General features: G+C 36.6%; 1 protein-coding gene and 1 long non-coding RNA gene across 3 annotated transcripts in view; one reads left to right on the forward strand and one right to left on the reverse strand.

Annotated features, from left to right (window-relative positions):
- Positions 1 to 25,521, reverse strand: part of EDIL3 (EGF like repeats and discoidin domains 3) — a 465,541-nt gene extending 440,020 nt beyond the window's left edge. For both annotated transcript variants that reach the window (XM_005557328.4, XM_005557327.4), the window contains exon 1: positions 24,950 to 25,521. In XM_005557328.4, the coding sequence (XP_005557385.1) occupies positions 24,950 to 25,016 (67 nt within the window). In that variant the 5' untranslated portion in view covers positions 25,017 to 25,521. The remainder of the gene's footprint in view (positions 1 to 24,949) is intronic.
- LOC102126289 (uncharacterized) overlaps positions 25,252 to 27,247 on the forward strand; it is a 44,665-nt gene continuing 42,669 nt past the window's right edge. The window contains exon 1 of the long non-coding RNA XR_001491492.4: positions 25,252 to 25,519. This is a non-coding gene — a long non-coding RNA (uncharacterized lncRNA). The remainder of the gene's footprint in view (positions 25,520 to 27,247) is intronic.

The following is a 27,247-nucleotide window of genomic DNA, read 5'->3' on the forward strand; positions in this document are numbered from 1 at the left end:
TTAAATGGGTTGATAACAAACACAAGACTTAAATTTTAACATTTTGGCCCTCTAATGGCTTACATGGTTCATGTATGATTGCAATTTTAAATGGGTTGATAACAAACACAAGACTTAAATTTTAACATTTTGGCCCTCTAATGGCTTACATGGTTCATGTATGATTGCAATTTTAAATGGGTTGAGAATCCCGGTAACCTGTAAATTGAAAAATGAATTTGCCCTCTGATGGCTAAATTGTAAAATCTCAGGACTGAAAAGATTGACTTTTAGACTAGCTAGAACTGACTTGAAACTAAGGGAATCTATTACTATATCTAAAGAAAGAATGTGCCAAATGAAAATGTTTTGGTGGATGAACAGGATGAGGAAATGGGGTTATTCAGCCATTAAAGCACCAAATTCTGAAAAGTAGAAAGACTAACCATGGCACTGCCCAGACAAAGCACTATCTGAGAGAACAGGAACTGCAGCACAGTCTGTGGAGCAGGTGTAGCCAACTGTGGTCAGGCCATTTTAGCTTCCTACCATTCAACATTCAACTCACGCAACTAAACTCCTCTTTTCCGAGTGTATGAATGAATTCACTAGAATTCTCATATCTCTTTTTGTATCCTTAAAGATTATAGTTACCATTATGGAATTAAAAATCTATATTCTTATATCATACTTTTTGAATTATGTATCCCTGGGAGTTCATATCTAGGATATGAACCTGTTCTCAGTACACTGACCAAACCATGTTTCTATGACTTAAAGATTAAACTACTATTACCACGCTCGAACTACTACCAAGTGGGAGCAGCTCAAAACCAGTGGATCAGGAGAGTTGAAGATTTGAAGGAGAGTGGTTAAAGAAAGGGGAAAAATTATGTTTGCTGAATAGAAGGGTAGGAGAAAGTGGGAGGAAAGTTAACAGGAGAGAAAAGGAGAGATTGTATGAGGTCAAAGAACAGGTATTGCAACAGTCACTGAGTAATTCAGAATCTAATTGCTTTCCAACAGTTTGGACCTTACAGAAATATGTGAGAAAATATAGGAACAACATTTTGTACATCCTTCCCTGAGTTCAATTAATTCAGTCAGAATGTAGATCATTTACTTAAACAGTGAAGTTTGGCAAATTAAAGGACAAGGTGTTTGAATCCTGGGAATACATTCATTGCCCCCCAAAACATCTCTTAATAAAAAGTGAGTAGATAAATTGAATGCCCTTTTCAATCATTTCCTATTAGATTAGTAAATAAGGAATAAGTAATGCCATCAATTGTGAAGGTTATGACCTCTAGTATGGTAAATACCGAAATGAAAACTGGAGTAAACATAGAAAGGAAAACAGACCTGGGAAAATATCAAAGTAGAACCTGGTATAGATACAAGAAATCTTATCACAGATTGGCATGGCAAAATGTGGTCCTTTAGGAAATTTTGATTTCATTTCACTCTAATCATATGTGATATATCTGAATTGTTTGAGGAAAGAGTGGGCATAAATATATTGCTAGTATTGTCATCTCAAGCAGAAAGAATGCAAATATCATTTCCAATAATCCAAGCAAGTATTTAATTATCTTACAAAATGACCAAAAATAATGTTTTCAAAGAATGCCTTATAATTATATAGAAAAATTCTTCTGGGGATATTTTTTCTTAAAATGTTCTAGGCACCAAATTAACATATTAAATATTTTTCCATGTGATAAAAAGGTGCTAGCAATGAGTAGCTCAGAAGCATATATCTTGCCTGTTCCCTAAGTCACTTATCCACTTGCCTAAGTTGACTCTGCAAGTGAGAGTTAATTAAAAAAAAAAAAAAAAAAGACAGAAAAGCCATGCTTGTGATGATTCTTGCTTTACCTATCTAAAAGAAAATATCATTAGTTTGGATTTGCTTCAAGTGTGAACAAAAATGGAATTAGTCTGAAAAAAAAGATTCTGATGATACCACCATTCTAGTTTAAGGCCATCACAACAAACACACACACAGACACACACACACACACACCCCCTCAAATTTCTAAAGGAAGATGAATGTCTTGCTATACAATGTTCTCTTGCCCTGTGAACCTGACTATTCAATAAAAATCTGGGAATAACTATAGCTATCAATATTTTCATAAATAGAAGAGGCACTTATTTATGCAAAATGATTAAAGTGCAACCTTTACTTCAAAAAGAATATCATGAGCATAGGTACTCTAATTTTTTTGGATTCCATTAACTATTGCCCATTCTTTAAAAACTTCTATTATTTTAGCTTTTAACAGGTTAGATTACTATAAATCTGTTTATTTTTCTGGAAACTTGCATATTCTTACTATATTTATTTTAGTTTGTAGATATCATTATTTGAAATGTTGACATTTTTCTTATACTATTATCTAGCGTGTTATAAAAATATTAACAAAAGTTTTCTGGGAATTCAGTTGGTCTATCAAGTATACCCTATAAATAAAGTACTTTTGTAAGCACTGTGAGACATACCAAAGTGGTGAACAGTCTATATCCTTTATAACTTACTTTGTGTTTTAAAACAAGGTAATGTATGAGTAAAAAGACAACCAATGTGATAATGCTTTATATTTTATAAAAGAACCAACAGATCATCTAAACATAGTAGTCTAATAACCCAAAATGCAAGTCGTAAATACTCTTTGACTACACATGAGTTTTCTGCATGTGGCTTCATAGATGCAGTCTGAGTAACAATAATAAGTTTATGTAGATACATAATAAAATGAACTTAATGTAGAATACATATAAGCCAACTTCCCAAAAGAGCAGTAATGCCAAAGAAACCCAGTTTTAATTATAAACATATATTAACAGGTTTCCTAAAGTGGTTTCCACTTTAATTTCTGGAATAGCAAATTTAAAAGATGCAGCAATATCTTTTGCTTTATTACACACCTTTGTTATTACTCCAACAAAAGAAAGAACAGTGTGTAAATTCCTGGAGTACAACCAAATGAGTCATCTATTCAATTTGCTTTAATTTTCTTTTGTAGGAGAGTCAGGGGACTATTAAACTATGTGAATAAGGCTTACATTTTAAAATTGTATCTTCCTCATTGTCAGTATCTTTCTAAGATTTTCTGAATCAAATAAAATGGCTGATTCATGCTACATTGCATAAATATGAAGTTCTCCTATTAACCAGTACGGACTGATGGTTTATATTCCTAATATTTCCAAATGACCTCAACATCATCTTTATAATGCAATTACATATTAAAATGCATATTCTCACATTGATAATGCCAACATAAACAAACCTAAGAAGTCCCTGTTAAAGTTGGTATGTTCCAATTGCCTGGGCTTATATTCGAGGCGTTGGGCATAGTAATTGACTGCAGAAACAATTCATCCTGGAAGAGTTCTTCAAGCCTTTTATTATCCCCAAATCAATTGACATAATTTATAACATATTCTCAATTAAAGTTAAATCAGAAACCTGAAACCTCCAACCCTAGATTGGTTTACTATGTAGCTGTTATCAGTAGTAACATTTTAAATATTTCAAAAGATACTCTTGAATTATGGGAAATACAAAACAAAATAAATAACTTGCTTAGAAATAAAAAAAAAAAAAATTAGTTTAAGGTGATCTATGTCACTTCCCAAAGAACAGACAGAAATTATTTTAGCAGCAATTTTATGTTTTTGTTTTTCTGCTTATAAATTTGACTTCCAAATGCATTTATTTTTTCATAGCAATGAGTATGTAACCTATATCACTAAATGAAGAGGTAATTTAATGTATTTATTCTAATTTATTTAAGTATATTCCTTTATAATAAAATATTAATAACTTTTGTATAAATATATATTTATAATTCCCAGAGGGAAAATCTGAATAATGTCACTGCATTTTGGGTTGGAATCTTAGTTAATTCTTACATTGAGAGGTATAACCAAAGTATTGCTAATTCAGGCTGAGGCAGGTGGATCGGGAGGTCAAGAGATCGAGACCATCATGGCCAACATGGTGAAACCCCATCTCTACTAAAAATACAAAAATTAGCTGGGGCGGGCGCCTGTAGTCCCAGCTACTCAGGAGGCTGAGGCAGGAGAATCACTTGAACTCGGGAGGTGGAGGCTGCAGTGAGTCGAGATCACGCCACTGCACTCCAGCCTGGAGACTGAGTGAGACTCTGTCTTAAAAAAAAAAAAAAAACTAATTCAAAAATAAGTTATAGTCCACATATGATTTTGAAACTAAGCTTTTTAGAAACAAAATCAAACATGATTTTCTAGAAACAATTCCATAATATTGGCTAAAACATTTTAAATAGTGCAACTGATACTGTTTTAAGGGAAATTTAAGTTAATCTAATTTTTGTAAACTGGCATTGGAACCAGAAAAAGCTGAAATTTTGGGTCACAGAAACATAGCAAGAGAGAAGATGCCTTATTCTTTTAGAGGTGACAATTTTTTCATGATGATGAATGACTAACTTCTTAACTGTCTAAATTTGTATGGACAAAAAATAATTTTCTAAGCCAACAACTTCTAGATATCAACTGGAGGTGAAAACAATGGGAGAAATCAGGGAAATATGGGGACATCGGATATAAATATACTCATTTTAATATATAGGACTGTTCATATTTTGATCATCACTTCGGTTCTCACACATCACTATCTATATATCAGATTTGTCATCGATTTTTAGTGTTTCTGTTCACTTTCAAAATAATTGTCATCAAGAGTTTTCATGACATCTTAATATGTACAGTAAAATATACAAACACAACCAACAGAAGATTATAGAAAAAGTGAAATTGTCACTACTTCCAATTTTGCCTGATTCTATAAAGGTATAAAAGACAAATTAAGATTTTGAAGCTACAACCAAAACAGACAATGTAAGGCAGTTTTCAGGTTCTGAAATCATTTCCTGTATATTGCTTCATTTTTATTTTGATCATTACATATGCCAAAAAGACAAGTCGTGTAGAAGCTACGGTCTCTATTTTTGCCAAATAAGGGAATTGAGGCTTGGAATTCAGAATTTGCCCAGTCACAAGGCAGGTACTTGTTATAGCCAGAATTGTCTTTTGATACCTAACCTGATTCATATTGCTTTGGAAATTGTTGTACAGATATATACTACAGATGCAGAGTTATACAAACCTATACCTACATGAGATTGTGTATATAAACAATTGCAGTAGGTAGCATTCAGATCTCCATGAACTTCATCCCTTACATGGCAAAAGGGATTTGCAGATACAGTTAAGACTTCTAATCAGCTGACCTTAAAATGAGAAGATAATCCTAAATCTGCACATTACAATTGTTCTTTTATGGAGCCATTTATATAGTACCCCAAAGAATGTTTTAAATTATGACTTTATTTAAAAATAATTAATATACTATATATACATGAAAATCTCACACTATGTAAATTTCATATGAAATCCTACAACAGGTTAATTTTAGTGATAAATGTGGTTACTTTGGAAATAAATACAAATTGATACAAATTGGCCTAGCAATTTTCTACCCCGAACCTTTAATATCTATTTTTTAATTCATCCAAACCACTTAATTAATCTCATATATATTTTCAGTCTGGTCTTTGGGAAACCACAGAGTGTTATACCATTCCTTAAAACATGTTTGTATATTTATGTTTTATATTTAACTTAAATAGCTTCTCTTAATGGAAAGTATTGGATTTTGAGGGTTGTTGTTTGCTTGTTTTGAGAGGAGGAGGTGGCAAAAATAAATTATTTAAAATGCCAACAATTATTGTATATTAAAATCCTAAGTGCAATATGCACTTATTTCTTATTCATTTTTTAGGTATATACGATATTTGAATAAATTTGAACTGCTAAAAGATAGGAAGTAGTAAAGAGTTTTCTGAATACTAAGTACTGACCACAGAAACAATCAGTCATGAACTAGTAGATTATAAAAAATTGTCATGCTCATGGCCACCTTCATTTTAAAATCTAGTCCTATTGCATAGAAACTTAGGTCTAAAACAAGAACGTGTTTCAATTATTTTTCATTTTAACATCCTGAGTTCTACCTTTAAAAAATCTTCCTTTTATACCATATTTACAATTAAGACCTCTAAAGCAAAATGTAAAATAAAAACAACCTAAGATATTTTAGTAGCTTCTGTTATAAGTCATAAATCAAGACACAACTTATAGTCTATTTTCAGAATGAAAAGTAAGCACATCTAGGTGGAAAGAGTAAAAAGAAAGCAAAGAGCACTTGGTGACTTAGGGGACATTAATATTCTATTACAGTTAAGTACTCCCAAAATGCAATAATTTAAAGTCAGAAACATAATAAAAATATATATCACATCAATTCTAGATTGCTAACCTTCGTGGATAAGCCAATTTTTCAGAACATTCCAGGTTCCTATACCTTGCCTATACCATTCTTTTTACATTGTGTCTCAGAATAACTGTCCCCTTTTAACAGCTAGACCACAAAGAAAATAATAATACCTGACATGTATTGAGGACCTGTATTGTGCCAGCATTTGTAAGCACATTACATGGGTTATATCTTTTAATGTCTACAACAGCTCTATTAGATTACTATTGCTTTATCCACACTCGAGGAATGAGGAAACAGGCTATGTATATAGCCTCTAAAAGGTATCAGGGCAAGTAAATGTTTCATCCAGGATCCAATTCCTAGTCTATCTGATTAGAAAAATCTTTCTCTTAACCAACACAAATACATCAATATGTCAGAAAGTTATAGCTCAAAGACTGAAGTCTTTTTGATAAGTATTATGCCAAAAAGTAAAAAAATATATATATAAAATAAAATAAAGAAAAACAACAGTTTATTTACCAATAATTTTTCTAAAATCAGAATGTGTACCAAGCAGTGTGCTACAACACTGGAGATACTATACTGTCGCCACCACCACCACCACCACCACCGTCACCGTCATCATCATCATCATGATCATCATCACATCCATCATGGGCCACAGATACGGTTCTACACACATAGCCTCTATTAAACCCTCATAATAACCTTACAAGTCAGGCCCTATTGTTATCCCCATTTTACACATGAGAAAACCAAAGTTAGTAATCTGTTGAAGCAGAAAATCCTGACTCTTGAAACCTAGGAGCTTTACTTTGTCTAATGCTTACTTCTTTACTTCATAATTACCATCCTCTATATAGATTTCTATGATCTGCTTTGTACATTTTTCTTTCACATTATTCTATAAATACGTAACTCTCTGTGAACATTTTAATGCTACACATAATATGTGCTAATAATTTAGAAAACATTGTTAAAATGTTCTATTGTATCAGAAATGATAAATTATCAAAAACAGAAAAGGGATAATAAGAAAGTATTCTACTAATTATGAAAGACTCTAGAAACAGTATTCACAAAAGTACCCACCAAACAGATCAGACTGCTAGTAAATGAGTTATTTCAAAACTTAAGGAACGGAAAACTTATGCAGTATTTAAAGCGTTTCAGGGAAGAAAACCTCCCCAAGTAATTCTACCCATCTGATATTTTTTCCAATACCAAGCTTAATAAAGTTAGCATAACATGTTGTTTTTGAAAATAGATGCAAATGTCCCGACAAAAATATTAGCAAATTATATTCAGATATATTTTAAATAATTATTCACAATGGCACAGACATATAACTGCCAGGCCTCTGAGTCCAAGCCAAGCCATCTCATCCCCTGTGACTTGCACATATACGCCCAGGTGGCCTGAAGTAACTGAAGGATCACAAAAGAAGTGCAAATGCCCTGCCCCGCCTTAACTGATGACACTCCACCACAAAAGAAGTGAAAATGGCCAGTCCTTGCCTTAAGCGATGATATTATCTTGTGAAATTCCTTTTCCTGGTTCATCCTGGCTCAAAAAGCTCCCCCACTCCTACCCGCCAGAGAACAACCCCCCTTTGACTGTAATTTTCCTTTACCTACCCAAATCCTATAAAACGGCCCCACCCTTATCTCCCTTCACTGACTCGCTTTTTGGACTCAGCCCGCCTGCTCCCAGGTGATTAAAAAGCTTTATTGTTCACACAAAGCCTGTTTGGTGGTCTCTTCACAGGGACGCACATGACAATAACAAAATACAATAGTTAAAACCAAGTACTACCGACACACTAATAGAGAAGTGGCTTACTAAATAAGTCCCTGAAAATATGCAAATTATATCATAGCACTTAGTGTATAATACATGTTTCTTTTTCTAACAGTTGTTTTAAGTCATGTGGGGAAGCACAGATAACCATTTGGCAGGAAAAACAAATAGCATTTCTTATACACTTAAATATAATGCCAACAGCAGAAATCATAAGGGGAAACACAGGCATATTTTATAAATAAGTCTGTTTTAAATTTAATGACTTTTTTTTTTTTTTTTTTTGAGACAGGGTCTCGCTCTGTCACCTCCCAAGCTGGAATGCAGTGGTGTGATCACAGCTCATTGCAGCCAACTTTAGCAACTTTAAACAAACATAATAAGTGCAATATAAAGGCAAATAAAATGTGAGAAAACATATTTGCAATACCTCACTTCCTTAATATTTTTGAGCAATGAGACTGAATCTCAGCACTCAATATAAAAAGGGAATCTGAGCCAGGCGCGGTGTCTCATGCCTGTAATCCCAGCACTTTGGGAGGCTGAAGTGGGCAGATCACTTATGGTCAGGAATACAAGACTAGCCTGGCCAACATGGTGAAACCCTGTTTCTACCAAGAATACAAAAAATTTGCTGGGCATGGTGGCCCATGCCTGTAATCTCAGCTGCTGGGAGGCTGAGGCATGAGAATCGCTTCAATCCAGGAGGTGGACGTTTCAGTGAGCTGAGATGGTGCCAGCGCACTACAGCCCTAGATGACGGAGTAAGACTCTATCTAAAAATTCCTATCACATCCTTTCAACCAACCAGATAATTTACTTATTTTCTGATTTCTCTCCATTACAATATAAGCTCTATGTGAGAAAAGATTTTCAGCTTTTTGATCATTGTAATTTTAGCACTCAAAACACTTCTTACATCTGTCTATCTGAACTTAATATAACGTTGTTGAATAAGTACAACTATAAGGTAAAAGGATTCCTGGAAGATTCTGAAGTAGAAAGCACCAAGAATCTGCCTCCCTACCTAGGCAACAATTGCACTGGCAGAATTTGTCTAATGTAACTATTTTGAAACTGTGGAATCTGTTGAGGGCTTGAAACTTTCGAGGATGTTTTTTTTACAAAAAATAAAAAAGACCATCCTAAGATCATATGAAATCTTGAAAAAGAAGAACCAATCTGGAGGACTCACACTTCTGTATTTTAAAACTTATTGCAATGCTACAGTAATCAAAACAGTGTGGTCTGACATGAACAGAGACACAGAAACAAATGGAATAGAATAGAGAGCTCAGAATAAAAGTTTCACATATATGGTGAGAGGATTTTTGACAAGCGTGCCAAAGTCATTCAATATGGATTGTCAATGGAGAAAGGACAGGTTCTTCAATAAATGTTGCTGGTAGAACTGAATATACATATACAAAAGAATGAAGCTGAGCACTTACCTACATCATATACAAAAATTAACTGAAAACAGATCAAATCTAATTCTAAGACCTAAAACTTCAAAACTCTGAGAAGACAAAATAGGGTAAAATTTTAACAACATTAGATTTGGCAATGATTTATTTGATATGACACCAAAGGCACAGGCAACAAAAGAAAAAATAAGCAAATTGGATTTATAAATATTAAAAAATTTTGTATATCAAAATACACTACCATAGAATAAAAAGGCAACCCCCAGAATGAGAAAAAAAAATTTTGCAAAGCATATCTGGTAAGGAATTAATATCCAGGATATATAGAGAACTTTAAAACTCAACAATAACAAAAACAACTTGATTCAAAATGGGCAAAGGAATTGAACAGATGTTTTCCCATAGAAGATATACAAATGGCCAATAAACACATGAAAAGATGCTCAACACCACTAATAGTTGGGAAAATGCAAATCAAAACTAAAATGAGATACCATTTTACACCCATTAAGATGACTACTAAAAAAAAAAAATAAAAACCTAAAAAGCATAAAATAAAAAGAGTTGTAGAGTATTTGCCCTCTTAATGGGGATGTAGAATGCTATAGCTGCTGTGAAAAACAGTATGAAAGTTCCTCCAAATATTAAAAATAGAATTACCATAGAATACAATAACTACATTTCTGAGTATATAACAAAAAAATTGAAAACAGACTCTGAAAGGGATACTTGTAAAGCCATGTTCATAGCAGCATTATTCACAATAGCAAAAACTTTGAATATATACATATATATTATAAACATATAAACACATACATACACATATACACACATATAAACATACACACACAACATATGCATACATATATACATACCTACACAAAGGAATACTGTATGATTTTGCCTTAAAAAGGAAGGACAACACAACATACACATACATACATACATACACAAAGGAATTCTATTTTGTCTTGTAAGGGATGAACATTCTAACATATGCTACAAAACAAATGAACCTTGAAGATATTATGCTAAGTGAAATAAGCCAGTCTCACAAATATGGTATGATTCCACTTACATGAGGTACTTAGAGACTTAGAGTAGTCAAAATCATAGAAACGAAAAGTAGGATGGTGGTTGTCAGGCGCTGGGAAGAGGGAGAAATGGGGAATTATTGTTTAATGACTATGGATGGGGTTTCTCCATTACAAGATAAAAACGGTTATGGAGATGGATGGTCATAATGGTTGCACAACATTATAAATGTATTTAATATCACTAAACTGTACACCTAAAAACATGATTGACATGGTAAATTTCATGTTATGTGCATTTATCATAATAATTACATTGAAAATTAAACCCCCAAACCCAGTATGATATGATCAATTTTATGATTAAACATATATTTAAAGACACTTGTTTATCTAAACAAGTCTCAAAATACAGACACCAATATGTCACCATTATACCTTTTCATCAATGAGTGTATACTTGCTTATAGTTCACAAAATAATTGAAATTTTAAAAGAAAGACTAGAAATTAACTGCCTTTCCCCAAACCAAACAACAATAATTGCCAAAAGCGTTTTCTTATCACATAAACCGGAGCAAAGTATTAGATTTTACAGTTTTTATTTTACACACCTTTTTCCACTCTATACCTTTTTAGAAAAATATGTCTATTTGAGACTTTTCAGACTAGAAGTGGAAATCACACAATTACCAGGGTAACAAACATATAAATTGTTTTAGAACTATTGAGGCATTTAAGAAAGGTAGAAATACAGTTGCCTAAAGGGGAATAAACAGCAGTTTGCAGTGACATACAGACTGTCATTACACAAACAACTCTAAACAGATCTGTTTAGAAGGTTCTCAGCTCCTAGGCAGACACAGTTCCCAGGTGTTGTCTCTTCCTCTCTGCCAAGTACTTCTGATTTGAGCAGGTGTGACTGCATGGTGGGAGGAGGGAAAGAAGTTATGCTTGGAGGAAAGTTACTGCTGGTGAAGCTGATGGGAGAACTATCAGGGCACTGGGGCAATTAGTAGATCAGAGGGCTACCTGCAGCTCCTTCATATGATAGTTTAAAACACCACTGAGTACTTTGTTTTGTTGCACATACTTTTCCTGTCAAACCTGGCTAATAAAATAAATAAATAAAACTTTACTGTCTAGCTCCCATATAGTATTACAACTATTTTATTGTAATTTGGTAACCACAGATAAAACCCGAATCTTCCTTTTAAACTGTTTATAAATCAGACAGCTATGGAAACAGTAGGTCATTTATTTATTCAGCTCTTAGAGTTTGCCACTACAAAAGTATTTACTGTTTTATAATAATGTATCATTTGTACCATGATTCACAAGTCAATGCATCAGTGCATCAAGTAGATAACAATTTATTAAATAACTTAATGAGTCTATCAAAGGAACACATTTTTAACCATAAAAAGATTTATATACCAGCACAGTTGTTTTTTCATGCATGCATACATAAAGTCAGAAAATAAATATTAATTGAGTGCCTACTAAATGTAAGGTAGCGTGTTTGGAGCTGGATACACACTAAGGAACAGAGATATTCTTCCTGCCTTCATCAAGCTTACAGTCTATTGGAAATAAGATAAAAAATAAATGAGCAAATGAATGATTATACAACTATAATTTTTGAAAAGTGCTATAATATATTTAATTATGATACAGTGATAGAATAGTAACAGGGAAATATGATGTGTATGTATGTGAGCATGAGTTACTTGGATAAGATGACCAGAGAGAGATTCTCCAGGCTGTACAGTTTAAGTTGAGGGATGAGTTAGAAACAGAAAATCTGCAACATATAGAAGGTGATACATATAGATAAGAAGTATATATATATAATGTATATAAATAAAGAGAGAGAGAGAGAAATGATAATTTCAAGATCATGAATACTTAAAGACCCCCCACCAATATGAAATAAAAAAGCTAAGGACAGAAATTCGTGTGTTGCATTATTATTTAGCACATATGTACATGATACAAAATAACAATAAATAGCATAATAATATTATGTGTAAGAAATGAAATTAGGTTACTCCATATCTATGAGGGGAAAGCATACCTCATATAATAGTAATAACAATTATACTGAATGCAGAGTGAAAAAAAAATAAGTTAATTCCAGTGAAGGGAAAAGCAGCATACAATTATGAAAAATGATATACAATCTACTTACATATCATTTGAAAATGTGTGGCCTGACAGAAAAAACTAACTAGCAAAACAATAAATTAAACAATAAACCATCACTTCCTGTCTTCTTATTCATTCCCTTTAGAACCCCAGTTCATCCTTTCAGTCCAACCACAATCTATGGATCCCATCACTTTTTGATAGTACTCATTTTATTAGTGCCAGCGATGCGAAAAGAACTTTAGAAACTATCTCAGTTTGAGATTTAATGTTAATTTAAAGATTACAAATTCAGAATGTAGCTTCAAAAATTAAAAAATACAGACTAATGTATGTGGCAGTATTTTAGAGAAGCACATCCTTAGAATTCTCTGTTGAGTTTTTGGCAAGCCTGTTGAATAAATATGTAGGCTACTTGGATGGATTCCAAATGAAACAACTAAAATGATGAAAGGAGTGGTTTACAAGGACAGATTAAAGGAAAAAATATGTATGACTTCAGCATGTCAGAGAGTAAAAAAGGAACGTTATGGTTTACAAATATTTGAAACATGTAGATTTGAGGGAAAAAAAGAACTTTGTGTACAAGGTACACAATTATGAGCATATTAAAAGGAGAGACGAATCTATTCCCCTGGTAATGTTAATTGCTTTACAGTAAGAACATTTGGACAAATAACCCAAGGATGGGCAAGAATTAAAACCGCCAAGCAGACATATTAGACATTCCTAGTATCCTAAACTATGCAGACCTCAAAATATGTAGAGAGCCATCTGAACAAGATAAAGTAGGTCAGGGAACAACTGCAGATATCTTCCTATCCCCCAGCTGTGTTTTAAATTTAGAAGGAATTCTTCCGTGGATTTGGGGCTTTTCTCTGTAAGTGTGCTACAGTGAAAAGATTCCTCGATTTGGATCTATAAGACCTAGTTTTGAGTGCTGATTACTTATTCTATTCCCAGTCCATATCCTCATCTGTCAACAGGGATAATAATAACCCCTTAGGTTGTTGTGGGTTTTAAAAGAGCTGTTTCTATGAACACATATTATATGTACTTAAAAGCATTGCTCTTAGTGAGACCTATCCATTATTATTAAGAGTGTAATGTGTCAAAAGCTATAGGATGAAGACTGTCAAAGAGAATAATGCCTGAGACTAGGCAATTATATATCTGTCATCTGCTTAGAGTAAATCGGCTCTCCTCCAAGACACTGCTTACCTTGCAGCCCTCTTAACTGGATACTGTTTCTCATAACACTTCTGGGTCTGAACATGTGGTACCAGTTCCTTTGCTGCTCCAGGCCACGTCCAGAACATATTCCCTCCTCTCTCTCTAAAAACACCCAGTTTTAATTTCATGTCATCTTTGCTACTCTACCATTTCTTAGTATAAGTACTCCAGATCTCTGAACTACACCCCCTTATTCCTTAAAGATTCCTGGTTTTGGTTTGCTGTCATCCTCCCCAACATTTCTTGGGGCACAACATTTTGTGATTTTAATAACCACAGAGATGATTTTTTCCAACACCTGGCCATTCATTGCCAATTTTCTTCCAATCATCATGTCTTCTACGCTTCCTGAAACATAACTTCTATAGCCATACTCTCATGTTTATAATTACCAAAATTTTAATTACATTGGAATTATTACAATATCTCCAAAATCTTCCTCCAACCGTCACTTCCTGTCTTCTTATTCATTCCCTTTAAAAGCCCAATTCAATTTTTCAGCCCTACTAGGATCTATAGATGCCATCACGTTTTGATAGTACTCATTTTCTTAGTGCCAGAGAGGGATAAAAGACTTTAGAAATTATCTTAGTTCAAGATTTCATAAAGCAAAAATGTTGAAATCATCCAGATAAAGCAAAAATGGGTGTAATCAATAGAGAAATTTGTAAGTGGTTAAATACTTCTGGAAATGCATAACCACAGAGGCCAGGTTGGGAAAAAGACACAAGAAGGATTAGAAATTAGAGTAGTGACCAAGAGTAGGGTCAGTAGGAATGAAGGGTGAGGAAAGGTAAAAGGCAGAAAATTCTGGTAAGAGACAGAAACTCTGAGAAATTTAAAGTACTGGTAGCCGAGTAATTTCATGTGATGTGAAAATCTAATAAATAGCACTGCCAGTAGGTACTGAAAAATAGAGATGGAAATCATTAATGTTGGGATCTTCCAGGAAGTTTAATATCAGAATGTTAAAAGGGCTACAAGCTCATATGTGAAAGTTTTTAAGGGGACGAATGATGGAGAAGAAACAAGGTTCTGAAGCCACTGAGGAAATAAAACATGTTATGAAGGTTAGTAATGGGCTCCAAAGGGGAAAGAAAGTGTTACATGCTAATGGAAAGAAAGAAAGTGTTAATGTTGAGAAGCAATTTGAAATAGTTTTTGAAAAAGCAAGCAGTATGCCAACCTCTCCTTTTCATCTCGAGTCCAAAAACTGAAAAAAAAAAAAAAAAAAGGCACAACTATAATTACCTCAAGTAAAGAAGTACAGGAGAAAGGAGTAAAAAATAAGTTGGAATCAGAACATATAGATTCAAATTGAAACTACTCACTCCTTCAATTCCAGGTCATATGACTTTTTTGAATCTCAAGTCCTTATCTGTTAAATTAGATTAAGAATATCTTCTGTGCTTATGTTCCCTAAAGTAGAAATGTTTCTTAAAGTGGAAAATACTTATGTTTTCTAAAGTGGAAAATGCTTATGAAATGTTAACCACTGTTTTATTATTTTGGAGGAAAAAATATAATAATGCATGTGGAGGTACATTTCAACTGTTAAACAATTTACAGATATGCCAAGGAAGAAAATGATGAGGATGAGCTCATATTAGACGGCATATGATATGGTTTGGCTCTGTGTCCCCACCCAAATATCATCCGGAACTGCAATCTCCATATGTTGAGGGAGGGACATGTAATCCCCAAGTGTCCAGGGAGGGAGGTGACTGAATCATGGGGGGGTTTCCCCCATGCTATTCTTGAATAGTGAGTAAGTTCTCAGGAGATTAGATGGTTTTATAAGTGTTTGGAAGTTCCTCCTTCACTATTCTCTCTCTCGCTGCCATGTGAAGAAGGTTCTTGTTTCCCCTTCGTCTTCCACCATGATTGTAAATTCCTGAGGCCTCTCCAGCCATGTGGAACTGTGAGTCCATTAAACCTCTTTCCTTTATAAATAACCCAGTCTTGGGTATTTGTGTTTTTGTTGTTGTTGTTGTTGTTGTTGTTTTGTTTTGTTGTGAGACTCTGTCACCAGGCTGAAGTGCAGTGGCATGATCTCGGTCACTGCAACATCCGCCTCCCAGGTTCAAGCAATTCTCCTGCCTCAGCCTCCTGAGTAGCTGGGACTAAGGGCGCACACCACGACGCCCAGCTAATTTTTGTATTTTTAGTAGAAAAAGGGTTTCATCATGTTGGCCAGGATGGTCTCGATCTCTTGACCTCATGATCCGCCCGCTTCAATCTCCCAAAGTGCTGGGATTACAGGTGTGCGCCACTGTGCCCGGCCTTCGGGTATTTCTTTATAGCAGTGTGAAAATGGATTAATACAGCATAATTCTCATTATTTTGTAAAATACTTAAAATTAATCCAGTCTGAGGTTTCATTTTTTAAATAAACCATATTTTGGTTGAATAATTCTTCACATAAACCATAAAAAAAGTTCTAATTGATGTGGTTTGAAACTATTTGGTGCTTTTGTTTGGCTAAAACTTCTTAATGGGGTTATGTGGAAATAAAATTAAATGAGCATGAGAAGTAAGGCAAATTAAATATCTTCATTACACTAGGAGAAATAAAAACCTTGTTAACCTCTAAAGTCACTTTGTACTATATGATGTATCTGAAAATTACAGAGAAAGCACGCTCCTACACATCACATTGAATAGCAATGAAACAATGTAGAGGAGAAATGAAATCCTAGAAAATTAAAATAAATCAAAAAATCACGCTGAAATCAAACTGAATGGCAAGATTTAAAGAAAATATATTTCAAACCACTTCCCAAGTGCTCATCTTCTTTCCATCTTCACTATTCTTACCAATGATGCATTCTAATATAGTAACACTTTCTGACCAAAGGAATGAGCATACTCCTTCATTTCTGAGTGTGAAAAAAAGAACTTTACACTTTACCAACCTAAATTTGAAAATTTTAAATTATTGTCCCAAGAGAATAAGTATAATTTAATCCTTCTAAAATTACTAGTTAAATAATGGTTAGGCAAAATATGTGTTTTACAAATAATAAAATCATTTAACAAAATATCTCCATGATATACAAGATGTGTCACTCATTGATACAGAGCACCCTGTAATAGTGAAGAGGACAAGCTATAGATCCTAATTTTAACATGCTACTTAGTAGCTCTATGATCTTGGGAAGTTATTTAACCACTCTATATCTCCATTTTCTCATTTATATTTCAATAATAATGGCACCTGCCTCAACAGTTTTGAGAATTAAAGATGATAATTAGAACAGTGGAGCACATCGTATGCAGTCAATGCATGTTAGACTTGAAAGATATTAGAATGGATGCACCTTGTTAACTTATCTAAGACTCTTAATGCTGACATGGTGGTGGTCCTTAAGCGATTAAAAGAAAGCAACAAAAAAAAAAAAAAAAAAGGAAGAAAAAACACAGAATGATGCCTGAAAAATAACTGTTTCTAGGCCAAAATTAAACTTAGAAGTGTCAGAACCTTGCACCTAAAAAAGGGAACAATCACTTGGAAGCAGCTTTTCTTTTAATTGAAGGTTCATTACAAACACAGTTAAGTACTTTATATCCTGCCTGCACTTGAATATTATATTATCAACAATGCTCTTGCAGGACTGTTGAGAAATATTTTCAAAGTAGGCTCATTCTACAATACACATTATAAGGAATAGTTATGTAAGAAAGTGAGAAACAAAGCTTTTAAAATTCCTGAAACTACTTTGACCTATTTTTATATGTAAGAGACATACTGCTATTTAAAATGTGCAAGTACTTTTGCAGGCAAACTGATGGGGGTGGGTAGCTACATTCAATTCAATTTATATTAAGTGTCTGTTTGGGTTTTCTTGTTTGTTTTGCCTGGTACTATTCTAAGCCCTAGCTCTGTAGAAAGCACAAAACATGAAACAAGAACTTGGCATATAAACACTAAAGCACTGTGAATGGTAATTTGGTTTTTGTTTGTCTGTAAACAACATTCCAAAAAAGTTAGGGTTTATAATACAGAAGTTAAACTATAGAAAGATAAATAAACAGAAAAAATAGCATAGTTAAAATGAGAGTTCATATAGCATTTGGAAAGAAAATGTGATTAAAAAAAAAAAAAAAAGAGTGCAGCAGAGTTGTGAGCACAGACCTAAGGCTCAGGCCTGGGATGGGGTGACAACTCTACATTATAGAGAGGGATTTATCCATTTATTTCAAATAAAATACATTCTCCAATGTTTCCACTCAATTGTTTTGGACTTTTCTGCTTGTGTCATGAGCCCATTTCATCCTGGCTGACCTCATATAATCCCCAGTATCAGTAAAATCGAAATGGTTCCCCTGACCTAAAGTACAAGAGGGGATTTAAAGGATTATTTTGCATTCCCAAAATATACCGCTTTGTCAAATACCAAGCACAAACCTTAAGGAATGCATGGTGGCCTAACCCCATTTAGAGATTATCATCGTCAAATCAAGCATATAGCCTCTAACAGGAGATTAAAACCTTGGTCTTCCCATTTATAAAATATTATATCATATTAACTTATTTTAAGAGATCAATCATTTTGATACAAGCCTGTTTTAGAAAAGAGAAAAGGCAAAGCTAAGTCAATCTTCTTTCTCCATAGTAACAATCACATTCAAAAGTGCTTTAGTGCTTAAAAAGCCTTCACCTAAATTCTTGTACTTAAATCCTGCATTCTAAGTCACACACTATAAATCCGAACAATTCCTACACAGTTACTGTCACTATAATAATGCATATTTTAAAACAAAATAACCAGCACATTTTCTAAAATATAACCAAATAATTGCAGGACATTTTATCTACATTGCAAGGTCTGCTTCTTTTCTACAAAATTGAGTTTTGTGTCTTGTAAAACTTTATTACCTTAGGATAAAATAATTTAAAAATACCAACATTTTATCTGACACAAAGGTAAAAGTCCTAAATAACTACATTGTTCAGATATCTAGCTATTTCATCATTAAGCAGGTTTTCAAGCTTAAACATTTTTGACCAAACCGTATTTTTTAATAATGTGTACATTTAACTGCATTTGCACCCCCAAAATGTTGAATATCTTGCAATGCGGCTTTCTCTAGGATGCAAAACCAACATTAGCACCAGTTATTGCATTCTCTTATATGGTGACACCCTTACCACCCCCCACCCTCTACCCCCCAACTGCAGGTACCCAGTTTTTGGTACTACAAAGTATCACTGTTTTTACATATACTCCTCTTTGCCTAAAAGTTGGCATGTTTTACTGCTCTGATTAAGCCTGACCTATTACCACATATGCTTTTCACTTTCTGGATTCAGTTTATAGAGTGCCCAGAAACTTGAAAGCCAAGAGAAATAAGCTTTTCTATGATACATGACCTAAGACCTAAATATGACATCTATTTTTGTGGTCAGAAGTCTCTGATTCTCCTAGATTCTCAGCTATGTTATATGTGGACGAAGCTTCAAGGCAAGCGGCTTCTCCACAAGTGGAGTGGATATAAATTACTGTATACTTGATAGCTTTAGGCAGGACAGTGTGATCAAATCAAGGTGTAAAATCCTGAGTTGCTCCATAATTTAGATCCCAATTTATTTTCACTTATGTTTTAAACTTCAGATTTGGTAGGCAGAGGCTTGACATTATCATCTTCCTTGTCTTTCCTCACAAAAAGGTAAGTTACAGGTTTCACAATGTTTCAAAGATTTGCGATCTTTTAATGATGACAAAATATCATTACCAATTTTACAGTAGATGTTGTGTCCTATTTGCCATATACCAAGGAAATGAGGGAGGAGGGGAGAGGAGGAGAAAGAGATGGAATGAAGGAGAGAGAAATTTTTATCTTAGGAGAACTCTGACACAGAAAGAATGCCACTGGAAACCGACTATTTGGCACAATGTCAGTGACTGTATAAAAAACTCCTGAAAAGGGTGTAATGGTGAATCTATAACATAGTTTTGAGGACTACATCAGCAGATGCTAGAACTAAAAGTTATCAGTGAAAAGTCAATTGAAATCAAAATAAATTAGTTCAAGTCCCTGACAGCAGTTAATACAGATGAGGCACATATATAAAAATTAATAACTGGCTGAAATGGGGTATAACAAAGCTTCATTTATCATGACATTTGTCTCTTTTGGCCACATGACTTGTTTTATGTAGAATCTTGCAAGATCTAAAAAACATACACTTTACCATAATGACAAAAAAAAGTAAATAAAAGCACTCATCTCTTTCCAGTGCAATAGATGCACAGGAATAAACAGTTGAGCGTATATGTCTGTGTAAATCAATATAACAGAATTTCTATTTATGAAACTTATAGTTCATATGAAGAATAAGCTTAGAAAGGATGGTATAAATTTCTTTAATAATTGTTTTACTACAAACACCTCATAGCTCTCCGTGTTTTTCCTTGGAAGGTACTCAGAAGACTCCCTCAAAAGTAGTAGTTCAACCTAAGTGTGCACTTGAATGTCTGTGTTTCCAAGTTAAAATCTTATGGTAGAAGGATTCTACCTTACAACGCCCTCTTTTTTTCTTTTTCAGAGAAGCGCTGAAAACTAACTGATAACATTAGTTTCATAGAGAGTAGAAAGTTACTTTACGTGGATCTGCAGATTCACATTTATGACTTTACTTCTTTTATTTTTCCTTTTTATTTATTTATTTATTTTTTTCTTTAAAAGATCTTCGTTGATTATCCTGACACCTGCTGGTGAGGGCACAGTTGATTCTAGTCTACTTTTCCCTTCAACAACTTGCTCAAATCAAAGATTTTTAGGGGTATTTTCAGTGACAAGTGGTAATACATTCAGTTTAAGTATTTGTAGTACTTAAATTATTGCTGTATTACATAGGAAACCATGAGAAACATTTTAATAATTACTTCACATTGGCAGCCATTTGACTCTGTCTAGAAATGCATGTTTGCTTTGATTAAGCAAACAACATTACAAAAATGAAGAAATCATTTTAGAGGAATATTTGTATAGTCTATAACCATAGAACATCGAAGGAAGATGCTACACATCTTCCTTAAAAATAATAATAGGAATGGCTTAGCTTTGGTTTTCTGCTTTTTAAAATAATAATGTTAATTTTCAACCTACTTAGCAAATAAAGAGTAAATTATTAACTATGATAGAAGCCATAACACTAAACACATATTTGCAAAATTTGCAAAATTTGCAAAAAAAAACTGAGTTCTGAAGCCTGCACTGTTTCTTTGACAGAGATACAATGACCCTATTACATCATAATCTCACTCAAAGCTATTGCACCTGCAAGTGTGTGCAGTAAACAACAATTATCAGAATTACTTTTTTAGGCTTCAAGAAACTCTCAAAGGGGGCAAGTTTTAAAAAATTGTAGACAAATGACAACATATACATTTCATCCCATTGTGCAAAATCTTTCAAAAATGAAAAGTTTTACCCAATTAAAACTTTATCTTAAAATTACTAAAATTAATAGCTGGTACTACTAATTTAAAAACTGTCAAGCTTATATTTTGTAATGGTATTGAGTAACCATGCTACTTTATTTTAGTCATGCATATCTTATTCCTTCCCTTTACATTGCTATAATTTTATGAGAAGAAAAAAATCACATGTATCTAGAGAGAAAATAAAACTTTATTAAATATTTATTTAAAATACCCTAGATTTTGAATACATGATTTATATGAACATTGATGTCAATATATTTGAGAAAATTACATTTTTAATTTAGAAAAATGTTCAGAAGTACAATACATTTGCCTAGTTTTGAAGATCTTTGCAACTTCAAGATCAAAGAAGGAAAAATAGACCATCTCAATTTTTTCCTGATTTTTTAAATTATTGTAAGTCTTTTCCCAAAACCATATACGTTTAAACCAAATACATTTTAATTCTAAGGAAACATTTCAGAAAAATCAGAAAAACTTTTTCAGAACCAGAGGAAAAAATTGTGTGTTGTATCACCACAATGGCCAAAATTTTGCATTATTGCAAACTTTCACATGAGAATACTTTATTTTCACTTAATTCTTATTTAATTTGATATTTCAGAATTATTTTTACATGTTTTGCCTTGACTCTGAAGTTAGCATTTATTTCTAAAGTATAAAATTTAATGATCAGGTAAATTAGGCAATGAAGACATCAATATGTAATCATAATATTATAACAACATAAAAGAAACTCCTTATTTCTGTATAAATATAACTATACTAATCATAAAAGGTTAGTGTTGTTATCTGGAGTGAGACTATTCAGGTATTAATTTATTCTCATGTAGAATTAACTAAAAATCGCCATTGATTAAAAAAAGAAAATGCAAATGCCAATGATTCATAGTATTTAGGACATGTCTAGACATTTTTAGACGGTGCCATTTGCTTAAAGACTTCAGGCACAAACTGCAGGCACAGGGACAGATTGCATAAGATGTCACGTGCTTGCTGCAACTGTATGCATGTTATTGAATTTTTTAGAGCAACCCATACCATGAATAATTTAATAGTTAATAAAATATTCAATCTGACTGATGCATTGTTTTAATTTTAAAATAAAGACGACTCATAAAAGGAGTTACATATCCTTATCAAATCCCAGGCATTAATGCAAGTAAATTGCAACCCATACGTAGGGAAAACACCAATTTCTAAAAGATATGAGATTAATGATTGGGGGCGGGAAGGAGTGCAAGGAAAATTCTGTGTTAGCACTGGCTTCAATAAGTTTGTCCGAAGTTTAATTGTTTGGAGCTGTCACGGAAGCTGTACTCTGCCTTCTGCAGAGGTGAGGGAGAAAAAAATTAGAGAGGTGCAAGTTTTAACAGAAAGGGCTAATGCAAAATGGTCTGTTTCTTTTTCCTAAAGCCTTTCCCCTGTCCTCACAGGCTAGCTGGGGGGGGGAAGAGAGAAATCTCCTGAAGAATATGGAGTATCCAGCTTCCCGAGCATCGTCTAAGAGAATCAGGATGGAGAGTCCAGGCAACATCTCCATGGTTGGCTTGTCTGGCGAAGTAAGCTGCGCCCTCGGCGCAGGTATCTTCAGGAGACAGGGCTCCTGGCTGCAGCGAGCCGGGACTCGCCGCGCCCCAGGGCTCCGGCAATCAGACCCAGCCAGGCAAGCGCGGCCACATAGGCTAGACGCACTATCTTCTCCTCCATCCCGCGCCGCCTCGGAGCGGAGACGTATGGTGGTGGCGGTGACACAATGCGTGTGAGTGGATGAGTGTGTTTTCGTATTTGGGGTGGAAACGTAGGCGGGGAAGAGAAGGAGGAGAGGGGAGTGCCTGCAGTCCTTCCCCCTTCCCTTCCTGCTAAGAGATCAAAGTGCAGAGGAAATCCAGACGGGAAATGAGAGAAAGGAAAAACAGCAGCCGTGGAAGCACTCTCTTTTTCATATCGCTGGATACTCGGTCGAGCAACTACTGGAACCATTACCATTTCTTAACCTTTAGTGGAGGGGCTGCCTCTGCCTGATAACTGGAAGGGCACTTTGTAAACGCAGGCGAGGCACACACCTACACACACGCTTACACGCTGGGGGAAAATAACCACATTCTGGGGGACGGAGGGAGGCCCAGGCAAGTCGCGGCCATGGATCTCTACTGCCAGAGCTGCGAGGGCATCTGGCCAGCAACTCCCGGCTTCTTGGGCAAACTGTCGCCCAAGAGTCCACAATTTGCTTGTGAGTCAAACAGATGGATAGGTGCATGGATGGATGGTGCAGAATATTCATACTCTATCTAATCTCAAGTGGATTGGAGTCGACGCATTTTTAAATCCATCTACCTTTTTTATAGGCACAGCATTTAAAACCCTGTAGTTCACTCAGCTCTCCACTTGAAGCTGTCTGCAGAGGATTCTATTACCCGCGGATCCCTCATAAGGGGCCGCCCGCATCTGTGAGCGCAGGAGTGGCACAGCTCCCCCACGCACAGCTCCCACTCGCCTCCCCACACACCCTGCCTCCCCCGCTGCCCTTTTCCGGCGACAACTTCAGCCCTGGCCGGCGGCGAGACCCGGGTCAGGACAAGGGTTTGTATGGACAAGCTGCACCTCGCAGGGGACCTGGAAGTCGCCTAAACTACCCAGCAGAACACTCGTCGAAGTCCTGCGTTTTCTTTTAAATGCTTTTTTTTCTTTTTAATTTTATTTTATTTTTATTTTTCTGTTTTTATTTTTTCGTGCAATTCACAGAAGGCATCAATCACTCTACAAGCTCTTACAACTTTTCCGCTCCTGGGCGGGGACGCGAGGGGTGGCTTGCCCCGCACTATTCCCCATTACTAAGAGTTAACACTGGTACCCGGATGGGGTGCGCAGCTAAGCTCCAGGCACCTGGGGTCAGAATAGGAGGGGCGGGTTCCTGGGGTTTGCTGTAATCGATGCTGCGCGTCTGGGATGGGGAGGCAGGAGAAAGCCGAAGTGACCGGTCAGACTCCTCTCCACCTCACCCGCGGCCAAAAAGCCCAGCGCCCGGTCTGGGTTTGCGAACGGCTCAGCCCGGGCCCTGCGCCAGAGCACCGCACCCGGGGGCGGACGGCCCTGCAGCTCCCCAGCCTTTTCCCGCATCAAGTAGCTGACGCCCGGGCTCACTGGCTTCCCCCACTCCCGCCCCCACGAAAGCCCTGCCCGGCGTCTGCAGTCAACATCGCCCGCACTGCCTAGGGAGGGTTTGCGCCGAGACCCAGTGGCCGAGTGAGCCACGGAGTAGCTGGTTCCTGCGGACGTTGTCCTCTACCGCTCCCCACCGTCCTCCTCTTTCCTGTATCTCACCCGGTAACCCGCACCCTTCTCCCCGCTCGGCTCCGCGCACTCTGCTCAGACTTTGCAAGCACTTTCTCGGGGCACCCAGGACTCGACGCCTCCTCCGCGCCGCCAGCGGCGCTCGCCACCCTTGGCACGCCCGAGGGACCGCCTCCGGCCCCCAGCGCGGCGTTTCCCAGGGGACTCCCAGCCCATCCCTCACCCAGCGGCCCGGGTCCCGACGCCTCACCTTTGCCGAACTGGGGGACACAGAGGCTGACCCCGACCAAGAGCCAGACGGCTACCAAGCACTTCATATTCCGTCTCCCGGACGTGACCCCGGCTGGTCAGAGGTCGTCGCGGAGGGCAGTGTAGCCGAGGTGGCACCGCAGGGCAGCAGCAGACTCCGCCCCTACTAAAGAATGCCAGAAGACGTTGTCTTTCCGCAGCGCTTTCTTAAACAAATTCTTGGAGAGGGCGAGAGTGGTGACTGAAGAGAGGAACCTTTCCTCCCCTTTTGCCTGCGCTCTGGCGCGCGGAGGTGGGTGAGCTGCGGGGAGCTGCCGGCGGGCTCAGTCCTCTGCTGCGGGTGGGTCCCGGCAGAGGCACTGCGGGCGGGGCCCGGGCTCCCGCGACCGCCCCGGGTCTCCTGCGCGGACAGGCAGACCCACTGGCAGACGGGCGGACGGGGCGCTCGGCTCTAGCTGTTCTCCGCGCGGCGGCTGCGGGGCTTCTGACTTGGAGAACAATGAAGCGTGAGCTGGAGGGAAGCGAGCGGGCCGCCGGGAGCGCACTGTGTACAAACAGAGGCGGCGTGCGTGTGAGTCTGAGCCTGGCAGGCGCGCTCCCCACTCCCCCGGCGTCCGCCCGCCCTCCGCCCGCCCTCTTATTCACTGCCCGGGTCTCCCCCTCCTCTCTCTCTCTTTTGCTCTCTCTCCCTGTTTTCTCCCTCCTCCCCTCCTCTTTCAGCTCCTTATGCTGTAAGAGAGAGGGAGACAACTGCAGCCACACCCTAGCACCTAGCACCTGCCACCACCTCTGAAGTTCCTGCATTGCCTGTACCTTCTCCACACGTGCTGGAGACTGTGGGGTTAAGAGCTGCACCCTTGCTGCCGAGAGTCCCTTGGATGATTCCAGCATTGACTTTATAATTAACCACGTTAAGGATTCCCTTGAACTTCCTTTCTCAGTATAACCAGGAAAAGAAGTTAAGAGATTTTGAAAAGTGGCTCTTGGGGCACAAAACTGTATGAGAGACAGAACCCTGCAAAGTGAATTGCCCCGTATTTCTTAGGAAAGGCAACGTAGTCATCAACAAGACTCTAATCAGCTAAGACAGGGCTGCTCTGCTGTTCTGTCTACATTTTAGTTAGCTCCAGGGCTGGGAAGAGAGGGTTGTGGGCTCATCTGTTCACGAGGGCAAAAGGGTGGTAGTGAGTAGGAGACATGCATCTCGTTAGGCAGGACATCTGTTTCAGAGAAGAAGTGGGGCGAGTTTGGGAACTGTGCAAGAACATAAAAGGCAGGGACAGACTCTTGAAGCATCAATAAGGTGGATCAAATTTTCTTTCTATCCGCCAAAATAAATGGACTGGTTTTTGCAATGAAAGTGATTGAACCAAAAATACAGCTCATGGCTTACAATTGTGCTTTCTTCTCTGTTTTTTGGTTAGAAAGATTGCTTACTGTACATGGATCCAATTCCAGCAGGTACAGGTACCAAAATGAAACAGGGCTTTTTTTTTTTTTTTTTTTTTTTTTTTTTTTGGCTCCTAGAGAGGGAAGTAGGGAGAGAGACAGAAACACAGAGCTAGAGAAATTGAAAGAGAAACATTCTGGAAGGCGAAGAGTTGAAAGGTGAATCTACTAAGAAAAGAATAATAGAGTGCAATTAGCCATGGAACTATATCTCCATTTGCTTCTTTGAGCCCTTTAAACTTCGATTTCTACCTTCCTTTTGAAATTTTAAGTGAAATGAAGAATGCAAGGTGAATGGAACCGTAATGCTGAATAGTGCTAGGGAGGGTTTAAGGTATTGTATCACTGGCAAACAAACAACAAGAGAAAAGGAAGGAAGGAAGGAAGAAAGGAAGGAAGGAAGGAAGGAAGGAAGGAAGGAAGGAAGGAAGGAAGGAAGGGAGGAAGGAAGGAAAGGGAAGAAAAAGAAAACACCTTTCAGAACAGTGTTTGTTCAGATCTCACGATTGGTGGGAGGGTTAAAACACATTTAAAAAAAAAACTCAACTTGCTAAGAGAATGAGAGAGATTCATTTATTTACTGTCTATTTATGTGCCTAAAGCCACAGATGTTAGAATAAGACAGTATTGTCCAGAGTTGTAGCCAAATCGTTTCAAGGAATCAAATTCTAACTTTCTGATGCATCATCATTACTTCCTTTTCAAAGTATGTTTTCAGTCACCCTGTGGCATGTTCATCCTAAAGTACACTTTAACTTTTGAAATGAGATGTCTGATATTAGTTTTAGGTATTATTGGTAAAGGATAGTACTAAATCCTAAAAATGTAAAGTTGGAAACCAGTCTCTCTG

Source organism: Macaca fascicularis, chromosome 6, assembly GCF_037993035.2.
Source record: "Macaca fascicularis isolate 582-1 chromosome 6, T2T-MFA8v1.1".
Lineage (NCBI taxonomy): Eukaryota > Metazoa > Chordata > Mammalia > Primates > Cercopithecidae > Macaca > Macaca fascicularis.